Here is a 23,716-nt window from a genome sequence, read left to right as displayed (position 1 = left end):
GTTTCCTGCAGCTCTCATGTTTCTGTTCTATCAGACACTGTGGGATTTTTATAATACAGTTTTAAAAAACGGAGCCCTCTGGGTTACGCAGCTGCCACATTCATAAAGATCATTTTGGAGCAGTGTTGTATCTTGTTACTGCTTTGTCACTTTCATGTTTAATTTACATATTCAGGTAAATGAAAATTCATTTAAGTCAGTGGTAGAAACCACTGCACTTTTTCCCTTCAAATTGTCTGTAACAGTTTTCCTTTCAAAGAAGGAGCGAGATTAATATTTACTTCGAGGTTTCAATAACTATGTGTATGATACCTTGGAATACAAAGTGCTGAACAGGTTCTAAGAATGACTCGCATCTAGTCCCAGATAACTAATGGAATTAAACAGCGCGCATGACTTATTAAATTTAACTTATTTCTGATTTGAGTTATCTGGTGCTGTATTCAAGGACATAGCTGTGGCTTAACATTACTTTTGAACATAAGGCTAGTTGAAACATAAATGTTAAGTAATTGGTTTCAGATGTACTACTAAACATACTATTTTCATATGTATAAAAGTCTGTCTCACGCCAACAGTGATCTTGGAAAGAAGATCCAAAGAAATAAAAACAATCTGCACTATACTAGTAGCAAATGATTAACAGTCATTGGTGATAAAACAGTTTTATTTATTCTAAACATTCAGAATTGTTTGCAGTGGGAGTGTTCTTGCAGTCTGGGGGCCTGGCCTATGCTAAGGTCTCTGTGCCACTATGGAACACAGACCTCAGCTCCTCTAAATTAATAATGGAGGATTCCCCTGACATGAAACCCTCAGAGGGGAGGGTATAGTCTTTGTAACAAATGGCTAGGGGCTATTCTGCTAATAAGATCACTGGAATGTAGTGCATGTTGGTTCCAACCTTCTTGGCTCATCAGACATACACCCATGCCGCAAGTTGCAGCTTGGGTTTAATGATTAAGTGACACAATGATAAATGAGACTTGTCTTTGGGTCAGATTTTCAGAAGTGCCTAAGACCCATTTTCAAAAGTGGCTTAGGCTTCTGAGTCACAAGTGCAACACTGTCTAATATTGAGTGCATGGTTGTGGTGAGCATTGTATTTGCAAACTCAGCTCTTCGTAGCTGTGTTCTAACACAAAGATTTTGTAGTGAAGACAAAATGTTAGAGGAATTTCACATCAAAAGAAGGCATTCAGCTTTCTCAGCTGAAGTCCTTAAAAGCAAACTAATTTTAATACATTGAGTTACTTCTTTGGTTAGACTATAAAAAGGCCACGGTACCAATAGCCATGGGGGAAGAATAATCCAATCTCTGTTTCTCCATTGGGTACATTCTGTTTTCAGTCACTGATGTACTAGTGCAATGTCTTCAGAAGAAATTGCTTTTAAATGTGTACTACTCTATCTTTTCAAAAGCGAGTCATTCATTTATATAAGACTTTGTAACAAATGCCCAGTAAAATATCTGATATGCTGCCATTAAACCCAGGTCTTAAAAATATAGTAAGAAAAAAATGAAGAGAGAATAGGAGGGGAAAGTTGACCTGGAAGGTTGATGCTTTTTCCTGAACTAAAGCAAAAATTTACAGAACTTTCTGTTGAATTGATTATAAGAAGAAGAATGTACTTGAGTTCTCCATTTAATCCTCCAACTTAGTTTCTGGTTTCATCTGCTGTCACAATTGCTAAGGATCCAGGATTTCTGCCAACAGTATGATTTAGCATCTATCTCTTCTACTTCACAAGTCTGTTTCCTTCATGGATAGCAGGAGACCTACAGTAGAAGAAACTAATTTATTCATTTTCTTTACCTTGGCATTTTCCTATTCTCTTATTTGTCAGCTACATATTCCTGAAAATTTTTATGATTGGATGAACAGGAGAATGTCATCAGACCTGCTATAAAATGACACTTTATTGCTCAGATTAGACAAATGGATAAGCATACAATTCTTATAACTAGATTCTTACATCACCAGCATCACAGTAGTAACTAAATGCCTAATCCAAATTGTGCCCCAACATCTACCTTTTGAGATTCACCCTCTGGTTCAGGAAGACATGTTGATCATTTGATAAGATAACCACAACATTTTGGTGCTATGTAAAGTATTGGAGAAACTGAGAAAATCAATGTTTTTGTGAGGTTTCCCAAAGGCGACAGGGAACTGCTCTGTCTGTCTCACATGCTGTTTAGAAAGTAAATTCCTGGGATGAGACAGCATTATCTGCTGTACCTCAGAGGAATGAGTGCACTATTGGCACTTTACTAATAATAATGTTATGCTGGAATGGTTAATGGGCTGCCATCAAGTTGTGTTTTTGATGTATAGACAGTCACAGACCTCAAAGCTGTCAGGCATGCCAAACCACCTTTTATTTAGGCTACATGGAAGAAGCAATTAAGCTCCTTATGGACTAAAACAATAGACACCACCATCCAAGGTGAAGAAGGTCTGAGTAAGAATTAAATCAGGGAGAATAAGAGGGATTTCCCTGGAACTGATTGAAAATGCAGGGACTGAGGCACTGATTGGTAGATCATGTGGCTATGTCTACCCTGATGGTGGCAAAGTCACCGCCATCAGCTCGACTTATCTGGATCGACTGAGCGGTTAGTGAAGACCCGTTCAGTCAATCCAGAAGTTGATGCTATTAATCCACCCCCGCAAGTGATGCAGTGCAGTGAAGATGGCACACAGAAGAGAAGCACAGCAGTCGACAGGAGTTGCGCAAATTTTCTGCATAGTTTGTGTAACTCCTGCCGACTGCCGCTGAATCACCAGGGTAAGTAGACCAAGCCTGGTTTGGTCAGGAGGAGAAAGCCGGGAGACAGCAAGAGAAGCAGTGTGAAGTTGGCCCTGGGAGGAAGCCAGGAATGAACTTCTTTTGGGCAAAATGCTGATTGAGAAGGCAGGCTTAGATTTCTGAACAAGGAAGCTGCCTACTGTTATTCCGATGGTGTTGAGAGAAACAGGACTTTGTGTACATTCTTTGCAAATAAACAGGCTTGCCTGTAAGAAATATCTGACTCATCTCATCCATTTCTCCTCCTAACAGAAACAGTTTGGCTACTCAGTACTGGCTAACAATAGTTATTAGCACATAGCTTTCAATGTATTGTATTCCTGCTAGACTCTGCTTGCTCATTACTCTCTCCTTAATGGCCATTTAGTCCTTTCTTTCCACTCAGGACTGTGTGTCTTGCGTCACACTGAGCCTATGTTTCTGGTTCCTGTGTACTAAGCACTCTCTAGTTCTGTTTACATCTCTCTTTCAGACTCACTTCTTTTGCCCATCCCCTCATTGTTGATTCTTTACAGTGTTCTCTATTCACACTCTTGCAGGCCATTCTTTGTTTTCAATGTATGCAACGAGCTTAAATTGTAGATTGGTTGTGGCAAGGACCTGTCTAAATTCTGTCTTGTAAAGTACTCTACATGTAAGTAATTCCTGCACCACAACGTTTAGCAAGTCCGTTTTACAGTGCATGGGGTTAAATGAATGAGACTTAAAAAATGTTAATACACAACATATCATTCTAAGGGAAATTTCTACAGTTCAAAGCTTCAGTTTCACAGTTGCAGACCTCACCCCTAATCCTTAAATTAACTTCTAAAGGAACAGCAGCAGCATTTAATTAGGAGGGGGATTTTATGGAGAATGAACATTGAATTCAGTAAGAATAAATTACTAATTAAATTTTTGAAACCTGTTCTGGCTGAGCAAATATCAGACGGTAACAACAGTCAGGTATTGCCTACCTGATTTGAATTAGAACCAGGACTTCAATGGCAAAAGCTGCCATGTGCCATTGTTAATTGCATTGCATGACATATCCAGGTGCTGATTCTGGCATCTTCTCCAGCCCCTCTACACTACTGTGGCCATGTACAGTGACTTTTCAGGAACCAGGGGTAAACTCCCACAGCACAGAAGGGGTGAGGTGTCAACATTAGCAGCCCTGTAGCATATGGTGTGTGGGAGAGGGAGCACCAGTGCACTGAATGTTCTAGGAAAGCTGGAGTACAGTACAATCCAGTGGCAACCCTGTTGTGTTTACAGGCAGCTTTAATTTTTGGTGAGGGCTATTTTGTTGCTCTCCCCTCTCCCCCTCCTCACCGCAGACCCCAGATGGCACAAAGTTGTCTTAAAGCCATTTTGCCCCCTGCTCCTCCTAGGCTGTTCCTCTCCAGATCTGCACCACAGAGACCAACCCTCCATCTCCCAGAAATCCCTGCTTAATTTTGTTCATTATATTAAACAAGCTGCAGAATATGGGCATTTATTACTAGCAAGCTGCTACCCTCCCTGGGGCAGCGACAGGGTCTTGACAGGGCTAAGAAGAACAAGAAGGATGCAATATCACATTATAAATAATAATGCTGATGATATCACCTCTCTAACACGGTCAGGAGCTCTTGCATCTCTTTGGGTTTCCTGTTGTGTGGCCCATAAACAGCTATTTGAATCTGCAAACACTGTTTAGCATAAAATGAACAAGAAAGGATACATTGTATAACCCAACTTCAAAACCAATCAAGTTGCATCAGTACTGATTATGCCTAGTTATCTACATGTTAGCAAAGGAACTCAGGAGGTTCTGCCTAGAAAGGCCTTCAGTGTTGTCAGAGGAGTATTTTTAAAAATTGGGACTAGAATCCAAGGTGCATAAATGGCTGGGTCTTGTAGAATTAAATATACAGATATAATATTAATAGTAGCAACATTACATGGACCTTTTCATCAAAGCACTCAGCCTAACTAATTAATCTGCACAACACTCTGGGGATAAAAGTATTTCTAACCACTGTTTCACAGATGGGAAAACGGAAGCAGAGAGGCTGGCTGGGGGCTAGATTCTCCCCTGTTGAGGGGAGAGCGAAATCACTGTATATTTTAATTCACGGAACTTCTTTCTATTCATTCCATTTGAGTTGGGAGGAGGACTTTTAAGATGGGAGATGGCTACAGGCCACCATTGCTCAGAGGCTGTTCCCTCTCCCCACAACAGCACAGGTTTTGTAGCCTGCTTTCCCACCCCAACTGTGTGGTAGCAGTTGTCATGGCAATTCATCAGCAATTTTAAATCCCAACTGCTAGCCAGTCTAGCATCCAAGAGTTCTGCAGGGGTGTGTGGTGTGTATTTTGCTGCTCAGCTGATCTTCAAATGCCTGTGGAGCCCAAACCCTGTGTGGACTTGGCATAGATGGCAGGTGTATGTGGGTAAGTCTCATTACTAACATGAACAGGATCTGCACATTGCACTCCTGAGAATCTGTAGAGAAATAAATCCTGATATCTCTAAAGGCATTATAGTTTAGAAAATTAGTGTGCATTTACATTTTCAAACACTATGAGGCAGTATATCTAAGAAAATAACTAGCAATGTCATTATAATTACCTTATTGAATAGCTGATAAGCCTCTCTCATCTTTCCCTCTGCTAGGCAGATACTGCCCATGATATGGTAAGTTTCAGCTGCCTTCTCGCTAAAATCACCATAAGTGTCTATGATGGACTTTAATGAATCTTTCAGGAGCCTGTAGGCCTTCTACAGCGAAAAATGCAACATTGTTTAACATAAAAATATCTTCATTTTCAGATCAGCATCTTTACATGACTGATTGCTGCATGTTTAACTCATTTGGAGTTTAATCCCAATGCTTCTTGGGATCTACAGTCATTTTCTAATGATAAGGAATCCTTGCAGAGTATACTTCTGTGCACTGATCTTTAAAATTGATAGTTTCAGTTCCACAAAATAGAAAACCAAGACGTTTGGTAGGGTGACCACTTGTCTCTACAAAACATCTGTTGTTTGACACCTAATGTCCTGTGTTCCATGTTCAGTCATTGTAGCACATGTCCAGTATATTTCAACAATAAGCATGTGAAGGGTCATACCCATGATATCAGTGTGTACTATTTTGCATTATATATAATTTTGTACCACAAAAAAACATTGAAGGATGCTGTACCTTGAAAATAATCTTAGGGTAAAATTTTCAAAAGCACTTAGGCACTTCTGAAAATATTACCTTTAGTCTCCTATTTTTCATTGAGCTGTCTTTTAGGGTGACTGCTTACTTTTTAAGAAAACATACAGGGTAAATCTGCATAACCCCCCCCCCCCCCCCCCCATCTATCAAATATTGCTTATGGAGGAATTAGAACAGTAGTCAATAGCATGGATTCTGGGCTGTACTGTCAGCACATTGACTTCAGTGGGGCCAGGATTTCACTCCTTGTATACCTAATGTTATGCTGGAAAGGGTTAATGGCTGCCATCGAGCATGTCTGTGAGCAGTAGATCATCATAGATTTTGTTAAAACTGATAGGTGTGCCAGGCTCCTTTATGGAGTACACGAACTGGAGGCAGTTGAAGCCACCACCCAAGGCACTAGGTTGCATACAAGGCCAAGCTGAAGCTAAGCCATATGGGCAGAGGGATTTTCCTTCGGGCTGATTACCAGTGGTGTATCGTGGGTGTCCAGGGGCCAGTGCTTACATTTGTGCCCCACTCCTGTCAGCAGCAGCGCCCTGCGGAGAGGAGGGGATCTGTGGGCCTGTTCCCGCTCTCCCCCATTCCTGCTCCCCGCCGCACCTGCCACCTCCACAGTGGGGCACTACTGCTGACGGGGGGAGGCACAAATGTAAGTATGAGGGGGCCGCTCGGTAGGGGGGGATGTGTATGAGGAGGCTCTGCCCTGGAGCCCTGCCTTTGGCTGCCTGGCCCCTGCACGGCCGGGATCCCCGTAGCTCCCTTCTTGCACCCAGTACGGGGGCAGAGGGGCCGGGAGGCTGGGACTGGAGGGGCCAGGTCAGCATGCCACTGGGGATGTCAGTGGGGGGCCACCACCCAGGGGCATGTCCCCCCCCCCCTCGGTACACCACTGCTGATTACAAATACAGATGTTGGGGGCATTGATTGATTACAGCTGGTGGGTCTGTGTGAAAGCAAGAGAACGCCAGCACACCATGAGACAAGCAGGTGTGAGCGTGGCCCTCAGAGGGACGGGAGACAGAAGTTGGGGCACAGAACTAACTGAAAAGGCAGGCATGGAAATGGTGAGCAAGGAAACTGCCGTTTTCTCCTACTGTGTTCAGGGAAATAAGACTTTTTGTGCAAATCTGTTTATGTACAAAGGATGTACACAAAGAAATACCTGACTCTTCTAATCAACTTCTCCTCCTAGTCGAAACAGCCTGGCAAGGCCGTAAACATTGACTAAGAGCTTGGGCAATGCCTAACGTGCACCGTTAGCTGTATTGCTGATCAGATGATCTAGAACTATAGGCAGGCCGCACTTTCTCCTCTTGCATTTAATAGGAGTTTTGTTACTGAGTTGATCAGGGAGCAGGATCATATCTCCTGAAGACTTTTACATTGCCAGGCGAGTGAGGGGATACATGGCTACGCCAAGTTGAATGGAAATTCTATGTTAGGCAGCGCGGCCATTTGTTCACTCTTTTGCTCCCCCTCGCCCACACTGGCAGTATGACAGAGACCCATGGATTCTGGGCTATACTGCCACTGCAAAGTTACCCTACAGTCAATGAAGGATCCAGTGTAGGCAGAGCACTGGTGAAGTGGCTCCTATGCTACCCTACCTTCCTCTGGTAGGTTAGAAGGGGTAGTTAGCATAGACCTGCAAAGCACTCATCCCTGGCTGCCATAACAGCCCTGTGGAGCTGATGGGCCCCAGAGAGCAATAAAAGGAGGTGTGTTTTTCCAACACAGGCACATGCACGTTCTAGATGGTTGCAAACACTAAGGCATGCAAGTAAGCTTGTAAGCTAGTGTTAGTTGTTACCTGTTTTTTCCCTACATGTACAAGCCATTTACTGAATTCCTCAACTGCAGTAAGAGTCAGGGAATCCTCTGCACCTAATACTGCCTGATATGCAGTCAGACTCTCTGTAAAATACGTTTCAGCTGCCTCTAGAAATAAGCACAGTAATTATTACTGACAGACTGGACCCCTCTTAGAATAGGACATCTCATCTCCAGTTCAGATAACAATTGTATTAAAATAATGGATTTTAGTTAGTTAGTTAACCGGGTGGATATAAAAAGATCTTTTTACCTTCCTTAAATGCAAAGGGCTAAATTTTGACTCTACTTACAACCTCATTGAAGTCTGACATTTTAATAAGAAAAGGTTAAACAAAATAGTTATAGTGCATGTGACAACCTGCTAGACTTAAGTCATATTTATCTACAGAACAGGCAAAGCACAACAGTGTGTGTATGAGCTTCACCACACTGCCCTGCCAATGGGCCTCAACCTTTCCTTGGAGAGGTCACCTGTAAGGGTAATTCAGTTTCCCTGGCATTCACACTGAAAAAAATATCCACCAATTCAGGGAATATTAAACACCTGAATTACCAGGTGCTATTGCCTAGAAACTTCATCTTCTGTTACATGCAATGGTCCAGATTCTGCTTTGTTACACTTGTTTCAACCTCCATTGGCTTCAATGGGTCTTACATGTGTAAACCGAAGGCAGAACTTGTCCTACTGCAGATGCAGTGAAGTGCTGGTTCTAGGCAATTATCCCACAATTTAAGGTGTTGAATATTCCATATGTCAGCTCACTTTTACTAGCGTGTATATTCCTAAATAGGCTGCATGCATTTTTAGAATCCTCTGGCTCATCTGTGTTACAGCATTCTTTTAGGCCCTAGAAGAATCACAACTCTGTGTAAAGGAAACTTCTTCCTTACTTACCAATATGCTGCTGTTCTCCAGTTGCAGCATAAGCTTTGCCAAGCAATAGCCCTGTTTGAGCAGCTTCAACACTACATTTCTTGTGCAGAGCCACACAAATGGAATGGGCCTAACAAAGAGATGGAGATTATTTATGCTAAATAAACATTGTATACAAGTACAGTAAGTAGACTGTCTACAAAGGTGGGTATTTTCATAGACAAAAACACCTTATTGAATTAGCCACAGGTGCAGAAACGACAACACTCTGGGACAGAAAAATTCCACCAAACTAAGCAGTTTAACTCCCGATGTTTGAACCAGCACTCAGTATCTATTCTTCTGAGGTTGCGCCTTTCCCGCAAGGAGCAAATATTTAAATAAATAATTCTTTTTTATTATGTGACAGAAGTTGACGCTTCTAACCCACCAGGAGTCACAGCTATTTGTACCCAAAGCTTTGCTTTGCACCTACGTTAAAAATGGAGGCTATTTTAAAATTCTGATTCAGGTCCAGAGTTATATTTTAAACACATACGAGCTGCAGGTGTTTGGATCTGGGTCTCTGGTTTGGACCTGTTCCTAGTTTTTATCCTTTGGATCTGTAAAGGTGGGGGTGGTTTATTTAAACAGTGTTAAGTAGTTTAGCACAATTTTGAAGCAAGCAGCCATTGTTTTTCCTTTGCTTGATGCAGTCAGGCAGCTTACGGCAAGGTCTTCAGTCTCCAGACTGCACAAACAGGAATCAAAATTCTGCAGGAAGTTGCCATGTGACAATGGTAAAGAAGCACAGAAAGAGTCACTAAGAGCATAGAAGGAGCTTTATTAGAATAGGGGAAACTGCCTTATTCCTAGAGTCGCTTTCTTTCTCAGGGCTTGTCTTCCCTGCAGAGTTAATTTGAGTGTCGCCTCAAACTTGAGTCCCATCCACACGTAAAACCGCTTAACACTAGTGTACTAGTGCTTTTAACTCAAGGTGCCTGGCCCACTAAGGAATAGAGGCTACAGCTCAAATTAGTACAACTTGTCATCAGCTAACACAATCACTCTCTGCAGATTGAGTGTTTATTTCCCCCCCGTGTGGCTGTTCTCACTTGAGCTAGGCTAACTCAAGAGCAGTTAACTTGAATATAGATAATTCGGGTTAACTCTGCAGTGAAGACATAGCCTCAGCCTCACTGTGGAGCTGATGCTTGGGTCTTTCCTTATATCCATGACTCCCTGTTATATATTTTGTACACCCCTTCTCACAGGGACCAGAGGCAGAGCAGCGGATGGCAGTGCAACACACAGCTGATCGCTTCTTGCAGGCAGGGTAACCTTAGACTAGCCAAAATACCTCACTTAGGAAAAATAGTGGGAGAAAATGGATCTACCCAGAATGGCTGGCGGCTGGGAACAAAAGTCTGCCAGGTGGAAAAGGCCTTCGGTGGAGGTGGGCTCGTTTTAGCTTTAATTCAACCGTGGATGCAATTTTTAAATTGAGCTACAATGATTTCTCAGAGGAATCATGTTATCTTCTGTTCTATTCAGGTTCTTATGCTGCTCCCATCACTGTGATGTCTAAAGTGCTCAAACCCTGCTAGAGGGGGACCTTAACAATGCTTAGCACTTCTGATTAATGAACAACGTCTCTTATGATGAAGATAATTTAAAATACAGTTCTACTCAAACTGACTGGGGAAAAATTGCCCTTTCTGACTCAGACCAGGTGTCTGTGATTATTCAGCATTACAGGTGCTGACTTTATGACAAAATATTCCTTTCAATCTTTCAGAGCCCACACAGCAATGGGAAACCAAGCTGGGTTCTAGTCATTGTGCATCATCACCAGAATTGTTTACTGAGCAAGCAATTACAGGGCTAATCAGTGACACCTGTAGAAACCCACGGACTGCTCTAAGGTTGAACAAGTGTCTCTGGGGACATGATTTGGCATGAAGAATCTTTATTACGGGTGCTGCCCTAAGAGATCTGCAGCTGGGTTCACAGAGGTGGCAGTTGGAGGTAATATTTTTTAATTGTAAACTGAGAACAGTTTGATAAGGAAATAATTGAGACACAAACAAGGATTCATGTATGGGATTTTGAGAGAGTAATTTTTTAGAGTAGAATGCTAAAGAAATTCCAGGAACAGTTTCTCTAACACATTTAAACATCAATAGCTATATATGTTAATAAAGCTCTTTTCATCAGTAACCAAATTATTTGCTAACTTGGACAGGAATTTAATGAGGAAGATGGGGGTAAAATTGGAATTGAGGTAAGTGGGTATACTCCACTGATGTCAATGAAATCTTGCCTGCTTATGTCACCCATGTATTTGGTTCTAGATGTCAATTGTTAGGGCAAAGGTGGCTATGATGGTTCCCTAAATGGATACTGTGTTCACATCATTGACTATGTTTCTTGTTAGATTCTTCAGCAGATCCTTGCTAAAGTTAATAGAAAACAAATGAGTTAACTTCAACAATAGCAACTAATAATTGTGAGTTTTATTTAGTCCTGCTGCTCTAGTAGGATTTATGAGATTTCCTACCTGTAATAAATATCTTATGGCTCTTTCATGGTTTTTCTTCAGTTGCTCACTTTGAGCAATTTTCTGATAAAGATTGATCAGTTCTGGAGCCATATCTCCTTCAGCTGAAATTACAGCATCAACGGCTTTTTCAAAATAACCCGTAGCAGAGCCCAACTTATTTTGCTGCAAACATGTCCTGAAAGAGAGTGGGAAAAGTTAAGTTCTCTAGTAAAAATATTATTGTGCATATCAGTGGATGCATGAAACTGACTCAGAGGTCCTCCTCTTGTTTTCCTTGCACACACAAAACTCCCAGTGAAATTTTTTACCCTTGTAGTAATCCATTTTCTGTTACAAAAGGAATAGTTATATACCGTTTACATAAAAGCCCTAGCACCTGCTCACACATATGACTTTCACTTAGTTTTTTGTGTTTACCTGCCCAATGCAATGACTAAATCTTTCTGAGATATTTTTAATCCCACGATCTCTCTCCCATCCAGTTCTTGCAGTTCTTCCATGTGTCTCTCTGCCTTCTGCAGACTGAGATAGGATTCTTTGTCAGTGGGACAGTCAAGGAAAACCACCAAAAATACATGCTAGTAGACTAAACAAACAAAACCATGTAGGCACAAACTAACCAGAAAAGAACAATTTGTGCAGGTGCTAGCTTCCAGAACTGTCTTTGCAATACAGTTTTGAAGCATATTGCTTTGGGTTTGCTGCTGCTCATTTATAGGTGATAGCTTTGGTGCGTGGATGGGAACTCTCAGTTAAAGGATGTAGTAAATTACATTATTCATGAAAATCCATTGCTGTCTTCGCTTACAAAGATCTGCAAATGTACATGGTATTCTTCAAAACACAGGGGTTGGCACATTCCATCCTGAAGCATTTACAGTTAAGAGAGAATGAGAAAGACAAGATGACAGAGTTTAGGGAGAGCTTGAAAATGAGGAAAGGTGGGGAAGCAGGAAAGGGAAAGGGTTTAAAATTCTTTGCATTGACTTTTCATCAGGGCTTCATGTAGGATTTTTGGCTTGGTGGAGCCTTCCAGTGAAATTTCACCATTGTAGAAACTCCATTATAGAAATCCCAATTTATATCACTTTCTGGAACAAAGCTCCAAAAAGAAATAAAAATATCAGGGTCTGTGCACAGCTCGAATATGTAACAGCAAAATAAGATTGGTGGGTAAAGTGTGTAGTGGAGTTGCAGAACTGGGAGCCACTTTTCATAGATTTTTAAGGTCAGAAGGGACCATTAAACCATTTAGTATGACCCTCTGTACAAAAGAGGACACAGAATTTCATCGTTAGTCCTGTATGGAGCCCAATAACTTGTGTTTCACTAAAACCTATCTTTCAGAAAGACATCCACTTGCAACTAGAAGACTTTAAATAATGGAGAACTCACCACCTCTTGTGGGAGTTTATTCCAATGGTTAATCACCCTGGCTGTTAAAAATGTGTGCCTTATTTCTAGTTCCAAGTCTGACATCAACTCCCTCTGTAGTCTTGGAAAAATCCATTTAACCTCTATGGCCTTGATTTCTCCATTTGTAATAAGAACACTTGCCCACCTATCTCACAAGTACGTTGTGCCACTTGATTAGTTAGTTATTGTACTGAGCACTCAGAAGAGGAAAAGCACTATATAATAAGTGCTAATGATTTTTATATATGTAATAAACATTCTGTAGTAGGCATTTTAATAATAAAGTACTAATGTCAAATGTAAGGATATTTGTTCTGTATCAGATGTGCTACACCCAAGGTATAGTAAATGGTCACCAGAGTTCCTAATCTTTCTCTTTTGTCTTCTGGAGTTGCTGGAGGAGTACAAATCCCAGTCAGCATGATATGTTTGGCTGATTCAGCATGCTCTATGGCCTGTGCAGGAAGACCTAGGAGAAGACAATGAATGAGCTTGCTAACAAAAACCACCACGGCAACTTCAAACTGAAAATAAGACCTGAACTACACGATTCTGTGAAAAGATTCAATATAGATACCAAGGGTGAAATCCTAGCTCAACAAAAGTCAAAAGGGAGTTGTGCCATTGATTTTCTTGGGGCCAGGATTTCACACCAGATGTATAAGAAAACAATTAGGAGAATTTCAGGGGGAGAATAATCCCTTAAAGCTATTTAACTGAGATAGAATCAATGTCCTTCAGAACAATTATGCAGATGAAAATGTTACATGTAGGGAAAATCAGCATTTGAAGGGACACGGCAAAGTCACAGCTTGGACATTCCCCAGGTGAAACACGTTTTAGGGGAGTAAGCATCTGTTTTACTATTACTCCTAATGCATCCCTCTTCCCACCCACCATACAATATGTCCCAACCTCCAGTACAGCACGCCCCCACCTTCCCTCACCCTTGGGATGGGTGGAGGACCTTTAGGCAGAAGATAACTGATTATTATATATAAAATCATGTAGCAGCCAGGAAAGTAAAGCAGTTTTGAGTATAGTATTTGCATATAGCTGAATGTTTAACCAGATTCCATCGCTGTGGGACTGTGGTTCCTAGGTGCCATATTCTAGTCTGGGAAAATGTATCAATATACCCAAAAGCAAATCCTCAGCTGAGCTGGAAACAGTTGGCCATATCCCCATTTCAGGCATCTTTGCCACCAGTTTTCTCTTTCCACATAACTTCTTTTTCACCACCAGCAAAGGAGAGTAACCAGGATAAAACCGATCCATTGCAAAATATTTTCCCCCTAATTCTTCAAAGAATTTTCTTATTATTATCTCTATGGTGAGTGCATATAGGCCCAAATTTTTAAAGGTATTTAGGCGTTGCTGTGCTCAGTGTTGCAACAAGTAATTGATTTAGGAGCCAAAACTCATTTTCAAAAGCATTGGCTCCTAAATCCCTTTTGAAAATGAGATCTAGGTGCCTAAATCAGTTAAGCATTGAAATGCTGAACACAGCAATACCTAAATACCTTTAAAAATCTGGGCCATAGTGCCTCATACTGGCAAAGCATAGGCACACAGAAATAGAAGAACTGCTATCCTGGGCCAGACCAGTGGTTCATCGATGACCATACCAGCTGCTTTAGAGAAAGATGAAAACCTCTAAAGTAAACTATTATGGAATAACTTGGATATAAGAGAAGTTTCTTCCTAACCTTCATCAATTAGTGGCTGGCTTATGACTGTACAACTATGATTTTAAAAGTTAACAGTAATACAACTGTGGACATTCTCATTATCCATATAAATGTCTAATCCTTTTTTGAGCCCCACTAAACACTTGCATTCGGTGATATCGGGTGGCAGTGAATACCCCAGGTTAATTGTGTTATGTAAAAAGTGTTTTCTTGCATCAGTTTAAAATTTGTTGTCTTTCAATTTCATTAAATGTCCCCTTGTTTTTGTTTTATGAGAAGGAACCACTTCTATTTCTGTTATCTCCTTTTTTAAATGGGGTGACCAATACTGAACATAGTATTCCACGTGAGGGCATACCATTGATATACATAATAGTGGCATTATAGATTCATAGACCAACGAATCTCACCCAATAATTTCTGTATCAAGTCTATCTCCTGTTTGAGCTATAGCATATTTTAGATATAATTGGCATTACAATTTAATATTGTTTTCTATCCCATTCTTAATACATTTTGTTTCCTTTTTTGACAAACATTGCACATTGAACAGAGGTTTCAGTGGACTGTCCACATTTATTTACTACTTTAACTTACACTGTCTTCCATCTCCCTGGCATGAGAGTTATATCCCTTCTGACATCAGTAAAGCAAATACATAAGGAGATCTGTCTGACTGCAAGGAGATCTAATTCTCTGAAATTGTCCCTGTACATTTAGGATTCTGTGATTATGAAAATGAAGGAATTTACACACTTTTGATACAAGCAATATTTCTTGTATTTCTAAACATCCATAGCACCTCGAGCATATTAATGCTGTCTGTCCCTTAGAGATCTGTACCCAAGCACTACATTGGTTCATTTTTTTTTTTAATTCAAACTAAAGGTAGATGGCAGCACTACTCCAGTTAGCAAATTTCTATGCAGTTATTCTGCTCATTCTTAACATACATGTCTATGTAATTCCATTCCCCAGGCAGAAATATCTTGATGCAATCCAGGAATGCATACAAAAACACGAAAGCATTGGCTGAAATTTGCTGAGGTTTTTACAGAAGCTGGATTTTTAGTCTGATATGCATTTAAAAAGTTGAAAATTTATCTTATAAATCAAACATTTTTGTAACAGAGTAAGTAGAAAAATAAGTTGAGTTAGACAGTTACTTAAATCCATGTAATTCCTATTAGGAACTGTGTTTTAGGTTTGCAACTCAATGAGCATTATGGAACATGGAACATTTTCTCTTTTATTTCATTGTTAACGCTGAAAGGTGAAATTATGAAATGAGGAATGTAACCCCATTTCCATTTTTAAAATTATTGTGTCCGTTTTTCTATTCCCCTTTGTTTGTAATCATTGCTATCAGTGCTCATGGCCCGCTCATGGAGTAGACAAGAAGACACACCATGTGGACACAACATGATTTCAGTTTTTCCTCTGGAAGGTGAAGGAGCCCATCATTATGACATTTCCTACCACAGAGTTGAAATTAACTCTCAAACCTGGCTTTGAAACTCAGTCTCTGTCCTGCTAACACAGTAGGTTTCTGTTCCACTAATAGTGAAACTTTCAGTTGATTCTGAGGAGCCATCTTCAATGTCACTTGCACATCCCTATTTAGCAGCCACCATCCATCCAGTCTATACACTGTGCCTTGATGCTGAATGTGCTAAACTTCTCAGTAAGTGTGAGTCCTCTGATGATCTGGATGTTGCTGATCACCTACACCAAGTCAATGGATGTTGGTGGATGGGGCACAATGGGAAGGGACACCTTGGAATCTAGACGCCACTCACTCAAGCCGGAAGTTCTGGAATTCGATTTGTTGTCTCGGTGCAGCTCAGCAACCACCAGCTGGAAGCTGACCAATTGTCATGCCAAACTAAGCTGTGAGCCATCTGCTGAATGTGTCAAAGGCCCCAAATTAAATGCATGGCGGACAACAAGCCTAGGACAAATGGTGTCAGTTCCATTAGAGAAACACCACTTGGCAACACAGAGCTGCTTGCAGCCACCTAGTTAGACAAAATTCTGAGTGATATTAGGAGCAGCCTGGCTGCTGACTATGACAACATATCGCCAGACTTCTTGAAGCACTTTGGGACTTGTGCTCCCCAGTGGCTGGCGCAGCTCTTCACACGAGAGGTCAATGAAGAGCAACTTCTGAAGACCTGGTGAATGTCAGAAATCGTTGCTTTCTTGAAACTGGGGAAAGAGCCATATAACGTTGCAAGCTATCAACTGATACCTCTGTTGTCTGTGCCATTCAAGGTGCTGGAGTGTCTCATTCTTCAGCGCATCTTCCCAGAAGTGGAGTCAATACTCCGCGTTGAGCAAGCAGGCTTTTGGAGTGGTTGGAGCACCTGTGATCAAGTGCTAGCTTTGACAACATTCATTGAAAACAATTTTCAGACAAACCTAAAGATGGAAGCCATATTTCTGGACCTGACGGCAGCATATGACACTGTCTGGCACATAGGGCTCTTAGTCAAATTATCAGGAGCATGCCCAGCATGGGTAGTCAATGTTATTGACCTTCTCTTCTGCAACAGATGTTTCTGAGTGCACATAGGAATCCAAGTTAGTGCATGGAAAAGACAAACCAATGGTCTATCCCAAGGCTCTTTGCTGGTACCAATGCTTTTCAACCTCCACACAATGACTTTCCACAGCCCCCGTCCTGCAATTTCACATACACAGATGACATTTGCTTAGACGTTCAAGCATAGTCATTCCAAGAACTAGAAGACACCTAAAATGCTGATTTGATTAAGATGAGAGAATACTGTCCTTGGTGGCATTTACCACAAGTGTGACTAAGACAGTTTTGATTGTGTTCCATCTTTACAATGGCAGAGCAGACCAAGAACTGAATATTTGTGTCAATGGACATTGCTTGAAACACGAATCCCACTGTCTACCTCAGAGCAACCCTAGATAGATGTCGTATATATGTTAACTACCTGAGGAAAACTGCGGCCAAGGTGAGGACTTCCAAGCAAACTGGCCAGCACTTCATGGAGAGCAAATGCTCAAACTCTCCAATCATCTGGTTTAACCCTCTATTACTCAGCAGCAGAATACTGTGCTCCAGTCTGGCTCCATTGTCTCATGTCAAGTTGGTTGATGCACAACTACACTCAACCACATGAAGACTGGGATAATTCAACCCACATCAGTACCCTGGCTCCCTATGTTAAGCAACATCACTCCTCCACACAAACGTCATGAGGATGCTATAGCCAGAATGATTGAGAAGATCCGGGCAAGTCTGAGCCTGCCACTATACACAGACCTCTGTGACCACCCATAGAGCATGCTTGTCATTGAGGCACCCATTGTGGGCCCACTTGCCCTGCCCAGATTTCTCCGTGACGTTGGTGTGGTGTGAAGATGGTCTGCAGCTGACATCAGAAATCAGTCTCTTATAACTGACATGCATGTAACTGGCTTTCGTTTGCCACATTGCTCATGGGCCCTTCTGAACTGATTTTGAATGGGCCAGGGTCCACGTGCAAGCAGCCTTCACACCTCAAGCCGACGAGAGGATCCCACAGGTGGCTGCAGCCAAATTCAGACAGTGTCACAAATCACTGATGACTGCCCTCTGACCAGATTTGATGATGGTCCGGGGTCTCTGCACTGCACTGATGAAGCTGCTGCAAATTGGCTTGGCAAGCTCTGCATCCATAAAGAGGAATTGATTTATGTAATGAGTATGCTGTACCCAATCATAAGACACAGATATGAATGGACAGCTCTCTTGCTAACCATCAGTCCTTAGCCAAATTCTGCTTTCACATGTGAACATGTGAAACCATTGACTCAGTTTTGGCTGCAGTAATCATTGGCTCCAATAAATTTACACCAGAGATGAATTTAACTCATCGATCTCTAGTGTTGGGAAAAAATGAACTATTATGAACTCTGATATAAAAATGTGTGTTAACCCTTCTTCTGAAACCACCATTCCACTTCTGACACCAGCATTACCCCTCTGTCTGGTAGTAGCAGATGTCTGGGGCCGGGGTCAGCTTGCCAATGGAGGAGAAAACAGTGATGCAGATTGTATCCTAGGTGTAATTTGCTTTATTACACACATATACCAGTCCTGGAAAAGAGGAAGCTACAGACAGCACCCAGGCAATCTCTTCTTCCAAAAGACCCAGACGCATTCTTTGTTACTTTGTCTCCAGAATTTTTTCTAAATATAGAAAATAAGGCAGAACACAAACTGTGCTCTCCAAGGCCAAGTTCATAACAAAACTAACTCCACTATATTTCTTCATAGACTAAACACTTGCTTACACACTAAAAAAGAAGAACTGGTAAGATTTTGTGTAACATCACCATCCGGTGACGCCTGCCATAACATGTGCTTTGATTGATTACTCATGGAACAATCCTGCAAACACATATGCATGTAAATAACTTTACTCATCCATCATTCCCATTAGGGGACATGCATAAATATAAGCAGGATCAAAATAGCGAAGCCAGTTTCACTATCTTCCAACTTGTTGATGTGGGGTAATTGAAATTAGATACTTACCTCGAAGTATTAGATAACTGTAAGCCAGGTTGGCGAATGCCTGTCCTAGTTGCCAGTGACCATCTCCATAGATAATTCTAGTAAGAGCCACACATCTAATAAGTTCCCTGTTGGCTTTATACACCTGAAGAACAACAGAGTAGAAATTATTTTAATGGTCCATCCAGCCCCCAGAATTTTTTCAAGTTGTGCCTACATATTGATTAGAATAAAGCCAGGCATCCTCTGTGCATTTGTTTCTAAAATATCACAGCTAAGTTAATCTTTTTTTGTGATTGTAGGGCCAGATTTGGCCCCACCTCCAGAACAGTAACAGGTGAGGGAGAATTTCCCCAGCATCGGGTTGACATAAGTAGCCCTCTATTACCCATATTAAAGGGAAAGGTGGGGGCTGAGGACAGGAGAGAGCATGGGCCTAGCACTCAGAGCCACTGGGATTCTAGGCCAGGCTGCTCTAAATTAGAGTATCCCCAAGGGCTGTACTACTTTACACAAGAGCCATTTTAGCCCCTGCAGCACCCAGAGCAAAAAGGTGGCATAAACTCTGTCCACTTCCTCCACCTGGGCTGCACCGCTTCTGACAGGAGATGCAGCACAGGCCCTAGCTAGAACCTTTAACAGAGCTGTTTCTGAGACTATTCACGGGACAAACATGAATATTTGTAGTCACCGAAGCTTTGCCAGTGGCTGTCTGCACAGAGACTGGAGAAGGTGGGGGCAGGAGGAAGCAGATGGGGGACTCCCTGGGAAAGGATCACGGGATAAGAGGGAGTGAGTAGAGGAATTCCTTTTACTGGAGACAGAGTGGAGGTCTCTGAATAAGGAATGGGTGTGTGGAGGAGCTGCAATGGGAGGGAGCTGATTAGGAGATCTTTGCACAAGGAGAGAAGGAGCCTCAGCAGCAGGCTAAAAAGACTTTTCAAGATTGCAAATACCATGTGACTATTAATATCCCAGAGTTGTTGAGAAAGAGTTATTATCAGAAACATCATGATGATGACTAATATCCCACCACTGCCATTATTAGGATCAACAGCTATTTTTGGGTTCCCAAAGATGTTTGCTAATTCTCTGAATCTTTCCTGCTAGGAACTGAATGACTTGGCTGCTGCCTACAACAGAAAGCCCCTACTTGGGAAAAAGATGATGATCGAAACATCAGCTTTACTACACTAAAAGAAAAAAAATGCAACAGCTGACCAGCAAACTGCTACCCTTTTGTATGGAACATTTAAAAATTATGCGGGGGGACCTTGTGATCTATTAAACATGGCTTTGAGATGCTTCACTTACAGAAGAAATAACCTTCTTCACTGGGGGCTGGATGACACAGGATTTGTAAGTGGGAGAGAACCTCTGACCTCATGATCATTGGCTTTAATCAGTAGTCATTACCAAAGTCATTACCATCCCATGACTTACTCATAGGTGGCCTAGATGAAATCAGCAAATCATTCAATCCACTTCCTACTAGACAGAGTGCCTATTCCGGAAACATAGTCATAGTTAGCTGCTAGTGGTATTCATTTGTGTATTATTTGTATTACAGTAGCACCTAACACTGATTGATTTCAGGCCTAAGTACCTTTGAGGATCTAGACTTTAGAGATTGCAACTGACACCAAGGCTGCATTGTGTTAGGTACTGTACGAACACAAGACAATCGCTACCCCAAAGAGTTTATAATCTAAATAGACAAGATGGACAAAGGCAGTATTATTATTCCCACTTCACTGACAGGGCAATGAGGCACAGAGAGATTAAGTGACTTTCCCAAGATCACAAAGACTCTGAGGCAGCTCTGGGAATTGACCCCAGATCTCCTGAGTCCCAATCCAGTGCTTTAACCACATGAAACCAGCCAGCCTTTTATACTGATAAATAATTATAGAATTTCAATTCTCAGTACTGTCAATCTGGCACTTTTCCAAATAACACAAAACCTCATTGCTTCCAATCTCATACTGTTGGTGATAATGCTGAGGCGTTTCAAGCAGAAATGAACAAACACAGGATTTTAAAAAAGTAAGTATATGCAAAAGGACCAGGTCCAATTCCTGTTACCTCTTTTTCTTTAATGAACTTTTCTGCCATCTTCAGTGCGTGTTCTAATTTCTCATTTGGTGCCAGAACACAGTTCATAGGCAGTACCTTTTTCCTCGCTTTCTTTTCTTCTCCTTCACTATCTCCTGCTGTGCTCTCATTGTTTGACTCATCCAGATGTTCAGAGGCAGTGGTACTGGTTTCTAGGGATCTGATCATAATATACTGGTTGTATTACTGGTGATGTTTGTTTCAGATTCAGCTGTTAGTTGCTGCACTGCATTTAACCATGAAACTGGGAATAATGCTTAAAAATATAAACAAAGTAGTAGTGTTACCTTTAACAATTAGACAACAGCTTATAACTTGGTTATAAGATTTTTTTTTAAAACAAAGACTTTTGTGTCTGATGGCAGATGATTATTTACAAAGCCCTTCTTTGCTTTCTTGGAAAAATGCTGTATAATAAATTTACAGGAAAAACCATTATAGAATAATCAATGTGATGAAAGCTCCCTCTTAAATTATAACCCAATAAAACAAAGAGAATGGTTACTACAGGGGGAACAGGGAGAAAGGTGAAGAATTATAGATAATGGGGCAGACAATGGTAAAAATAAAGATCACCCTTTAAAAAGAAAAGCTTACTAACTTACAAGTGTGATTCCACAGCACCATAGCTTGAATCTGTAGGGATATATATCAGGTTATCTTGCATCATCTTCTTACCAAGAAATTATGGAGGTCCAAACTGACTATGTCTGAAACTGTTCAGAAGTAACATAAATGATAAAGGTATTTTTTCACAAAATAAACTGGAACAGAGCAGCCAATGACCAGTTAACCTTCCTCTCTCGGAGTTATCACTCCATGTACTCATCAAGTATCTCACTGTTATCGCATACTTCACTTCGTTGTATTCACCTGTTCTCTCATCTCATCTTTTCATTATATGTTTGCACAGTGCTTAGAACAATGGGGCCCTGATTCTCCTGCAGTGCAAATGAAGAGTAAATAAATATTTTTATTTGTATTGCAAAAGTACTTCGGACCCCATTGTGCTAGGTGCAGGACAAACAGAAGAAGACAAGCCTCCTGCCACAAAGAACTTCTATCTTAAGTTTAAGCAGAGATATGTCTATTTAATAATAATACAGTATCATCTCAGTTCAGGGGAGAGATTATGCACATTAAGATGAGAATAGCCATCAGGAAGTAAAATTAAGAAGAACAGTCCCAAATGCCAGAATTTCCAAAGTGTACACAGCTTGTCTTTCCATTTTTTTGCAGTTGACACTCCCTACATGTACTTCCAGCTGATGAGCATCACACTCTATCTAGAAGTTTTTAGTTTGCGCACACATGATATGTAACTAAATCAAAATAGAATTGAAAGCCCATTGCTTAGTTGATATTCTGAGCCATCCAGGGCTCAGTACACTGTTGACCCTCAACTGTCATACAACACACTGGAATTTCTTTATATCCTTGTCATCTGGGCGTTGAATCTCACCTGCACTGTAGAGTGGTTAGGTTAGACCTGAAGGCATTGGGGCTGCTCCAGGCAGCATTTTACCATTTCCTGGGGTGCATTTTGGCCCACAATGGCCTATGCTACAACATGGGCTGAGGAAGAACAAGTGAAAAGTTGGTGTTTTATTTGTTGGCTTCACTTCCAAACCCATAAACAGAAGGGGGGGTCAGGGTTGGGTAGCACAGTTTCTAGCCCCCTGGTCACAGGCTGATAGAGGGGATAAAGAGTAACCAGTGAAGAGTTTCCTAATCTTTTGCTGATGCCAGCCTCGGAGAGAGAGAGAACAGTGGCTTGCGAGTTGCCACCCTAGCACAGGGATGCAGGGTATGGCATGCCCCCCCCCAAAATGAAATAATCATCAGTCTAATGCTGTGATTTATTTATCAAGGGAGGAGCCAGGGCCATTTAACAAACACACAGAGACTGAAGTTGAGCCACTTTGCACTTACATCTCTGCCGCAGCCCTGAATTACAGGCCCTGTTGGGTAGGTCTGCATTGCAGCTGGGCACAAGCTTCCCAGCCTGGGTTGACAGACACGTGTTAGCGCCGCTCGAACTATCACACTAAAAATAGCAGAGTGGATGTTGTGGTACGGGCAGGGGTTGGGGCTAGTCACCTGATTACGGACCCAGGGGGCCGGGCAGGCTTGTATTTAGACAGTTAGCTCGCCCTGTTGTCCGGGCCCCAATGTCCACGCTACTATTTTTAGCACACTAGCTCGAGAGGCATTAGCATGGGTCTGCCTACCAGGCTAGGAGATACGCAGCAGCCATACACGCTTAGTACTCGGAGGCACCCGAATATCAGGCAGGCATCGAAGCGGGTTGACCTCTAACGCCTGTTACTTGCACCCGCAACTGTAGGTGGGCACAAAAATAGGGGAGTAATTACTTGGGGACAAAACTGTGCCCATAAAAAAAAAAAAAAAAGAACACAACCATGTCTGAGAAATAAGCCCTCAGTGCTCCCTGGCTTTCAGTGTCCACGCACTGCCCAACCCCCAAGTGCATTCTCTCCCCCCCCCACCCCCCCGCATATTTTACATTCAGATATGCTGGTCACCTCATCCCAGAGTTGGGGGGGAAGGGGTTTCCCGCTCTGTCTCCCTGCTCCCACCCCCAGCCAGGGGTAATAAATAGTCACTGCTCTCATGAGGTAAGTAGAGATAGCACAGGGCTCATGGAGCACAGCCCAGGAGCAGAAGGTAGAGATC

General features: G+C 41.8%; 1 protein-coding gene across 1 annotated transcript; it reads right to left on the bottom strand.

Annotated features, from left to right (window-relative positions):
* Window positions 1-1,645: 1,645 nt before the first annotated feature.
* On the bottom strand, window positions 1,646-21,735 carry TTC23L (tetratricopeptide repeat domain 23 like). Its single transcript, XM_067545665.1, has 11 exons — window positions 21,625-21,735; window positions 20,990-21,179; window positions 18,926-19,049; window positions 12,989-13,148; window positions 11,681-11,806; window positions 11,261-11,438; window positions 8,743-8,851; window positions 7,825-7,952; window positions 5,411-5,560; window positions 4,405-4,487; window positions 1,646-1,780 (listed from the first exon to the last, which is right to left on the bottom strand). The coding sequence occupies exons 1-11, from the start codon at window positions 21,687-21,689 to the stop codon at window positions 1,741-1,743; spliced, it is 1,353 nt and encodes a 450-aa protein (XP_067401766.1). The 5' UTR covers window positions 21,690-21,735; the 3' UTR covers window positions 1,646-1,740.
* Window positions 21,736-23,716: the final 1,981 nt, after the last annotated feature.

This window comes from Emydura macquarii, unplaced genomic scaffold, assembly GCF_026122565.2.
Source record: "Emydura macquarii macquarii isolate MOO-44397 ecotype Brisbane River unplaced genomic scaffold, CSIRO-AGI_Emac_v2 contig_1045, whole genome shotgun sequence".
NCBI classification, from domain to species: Eukaryota; Metazoa; Chordata; order Testudines; family Chelidae; genus Emydura; species Emydura macquarii.
Note: the sequence above shows the minus strand (reverse complement) of the source record. Positions and strands in the feature narration are given on the sequence as shown.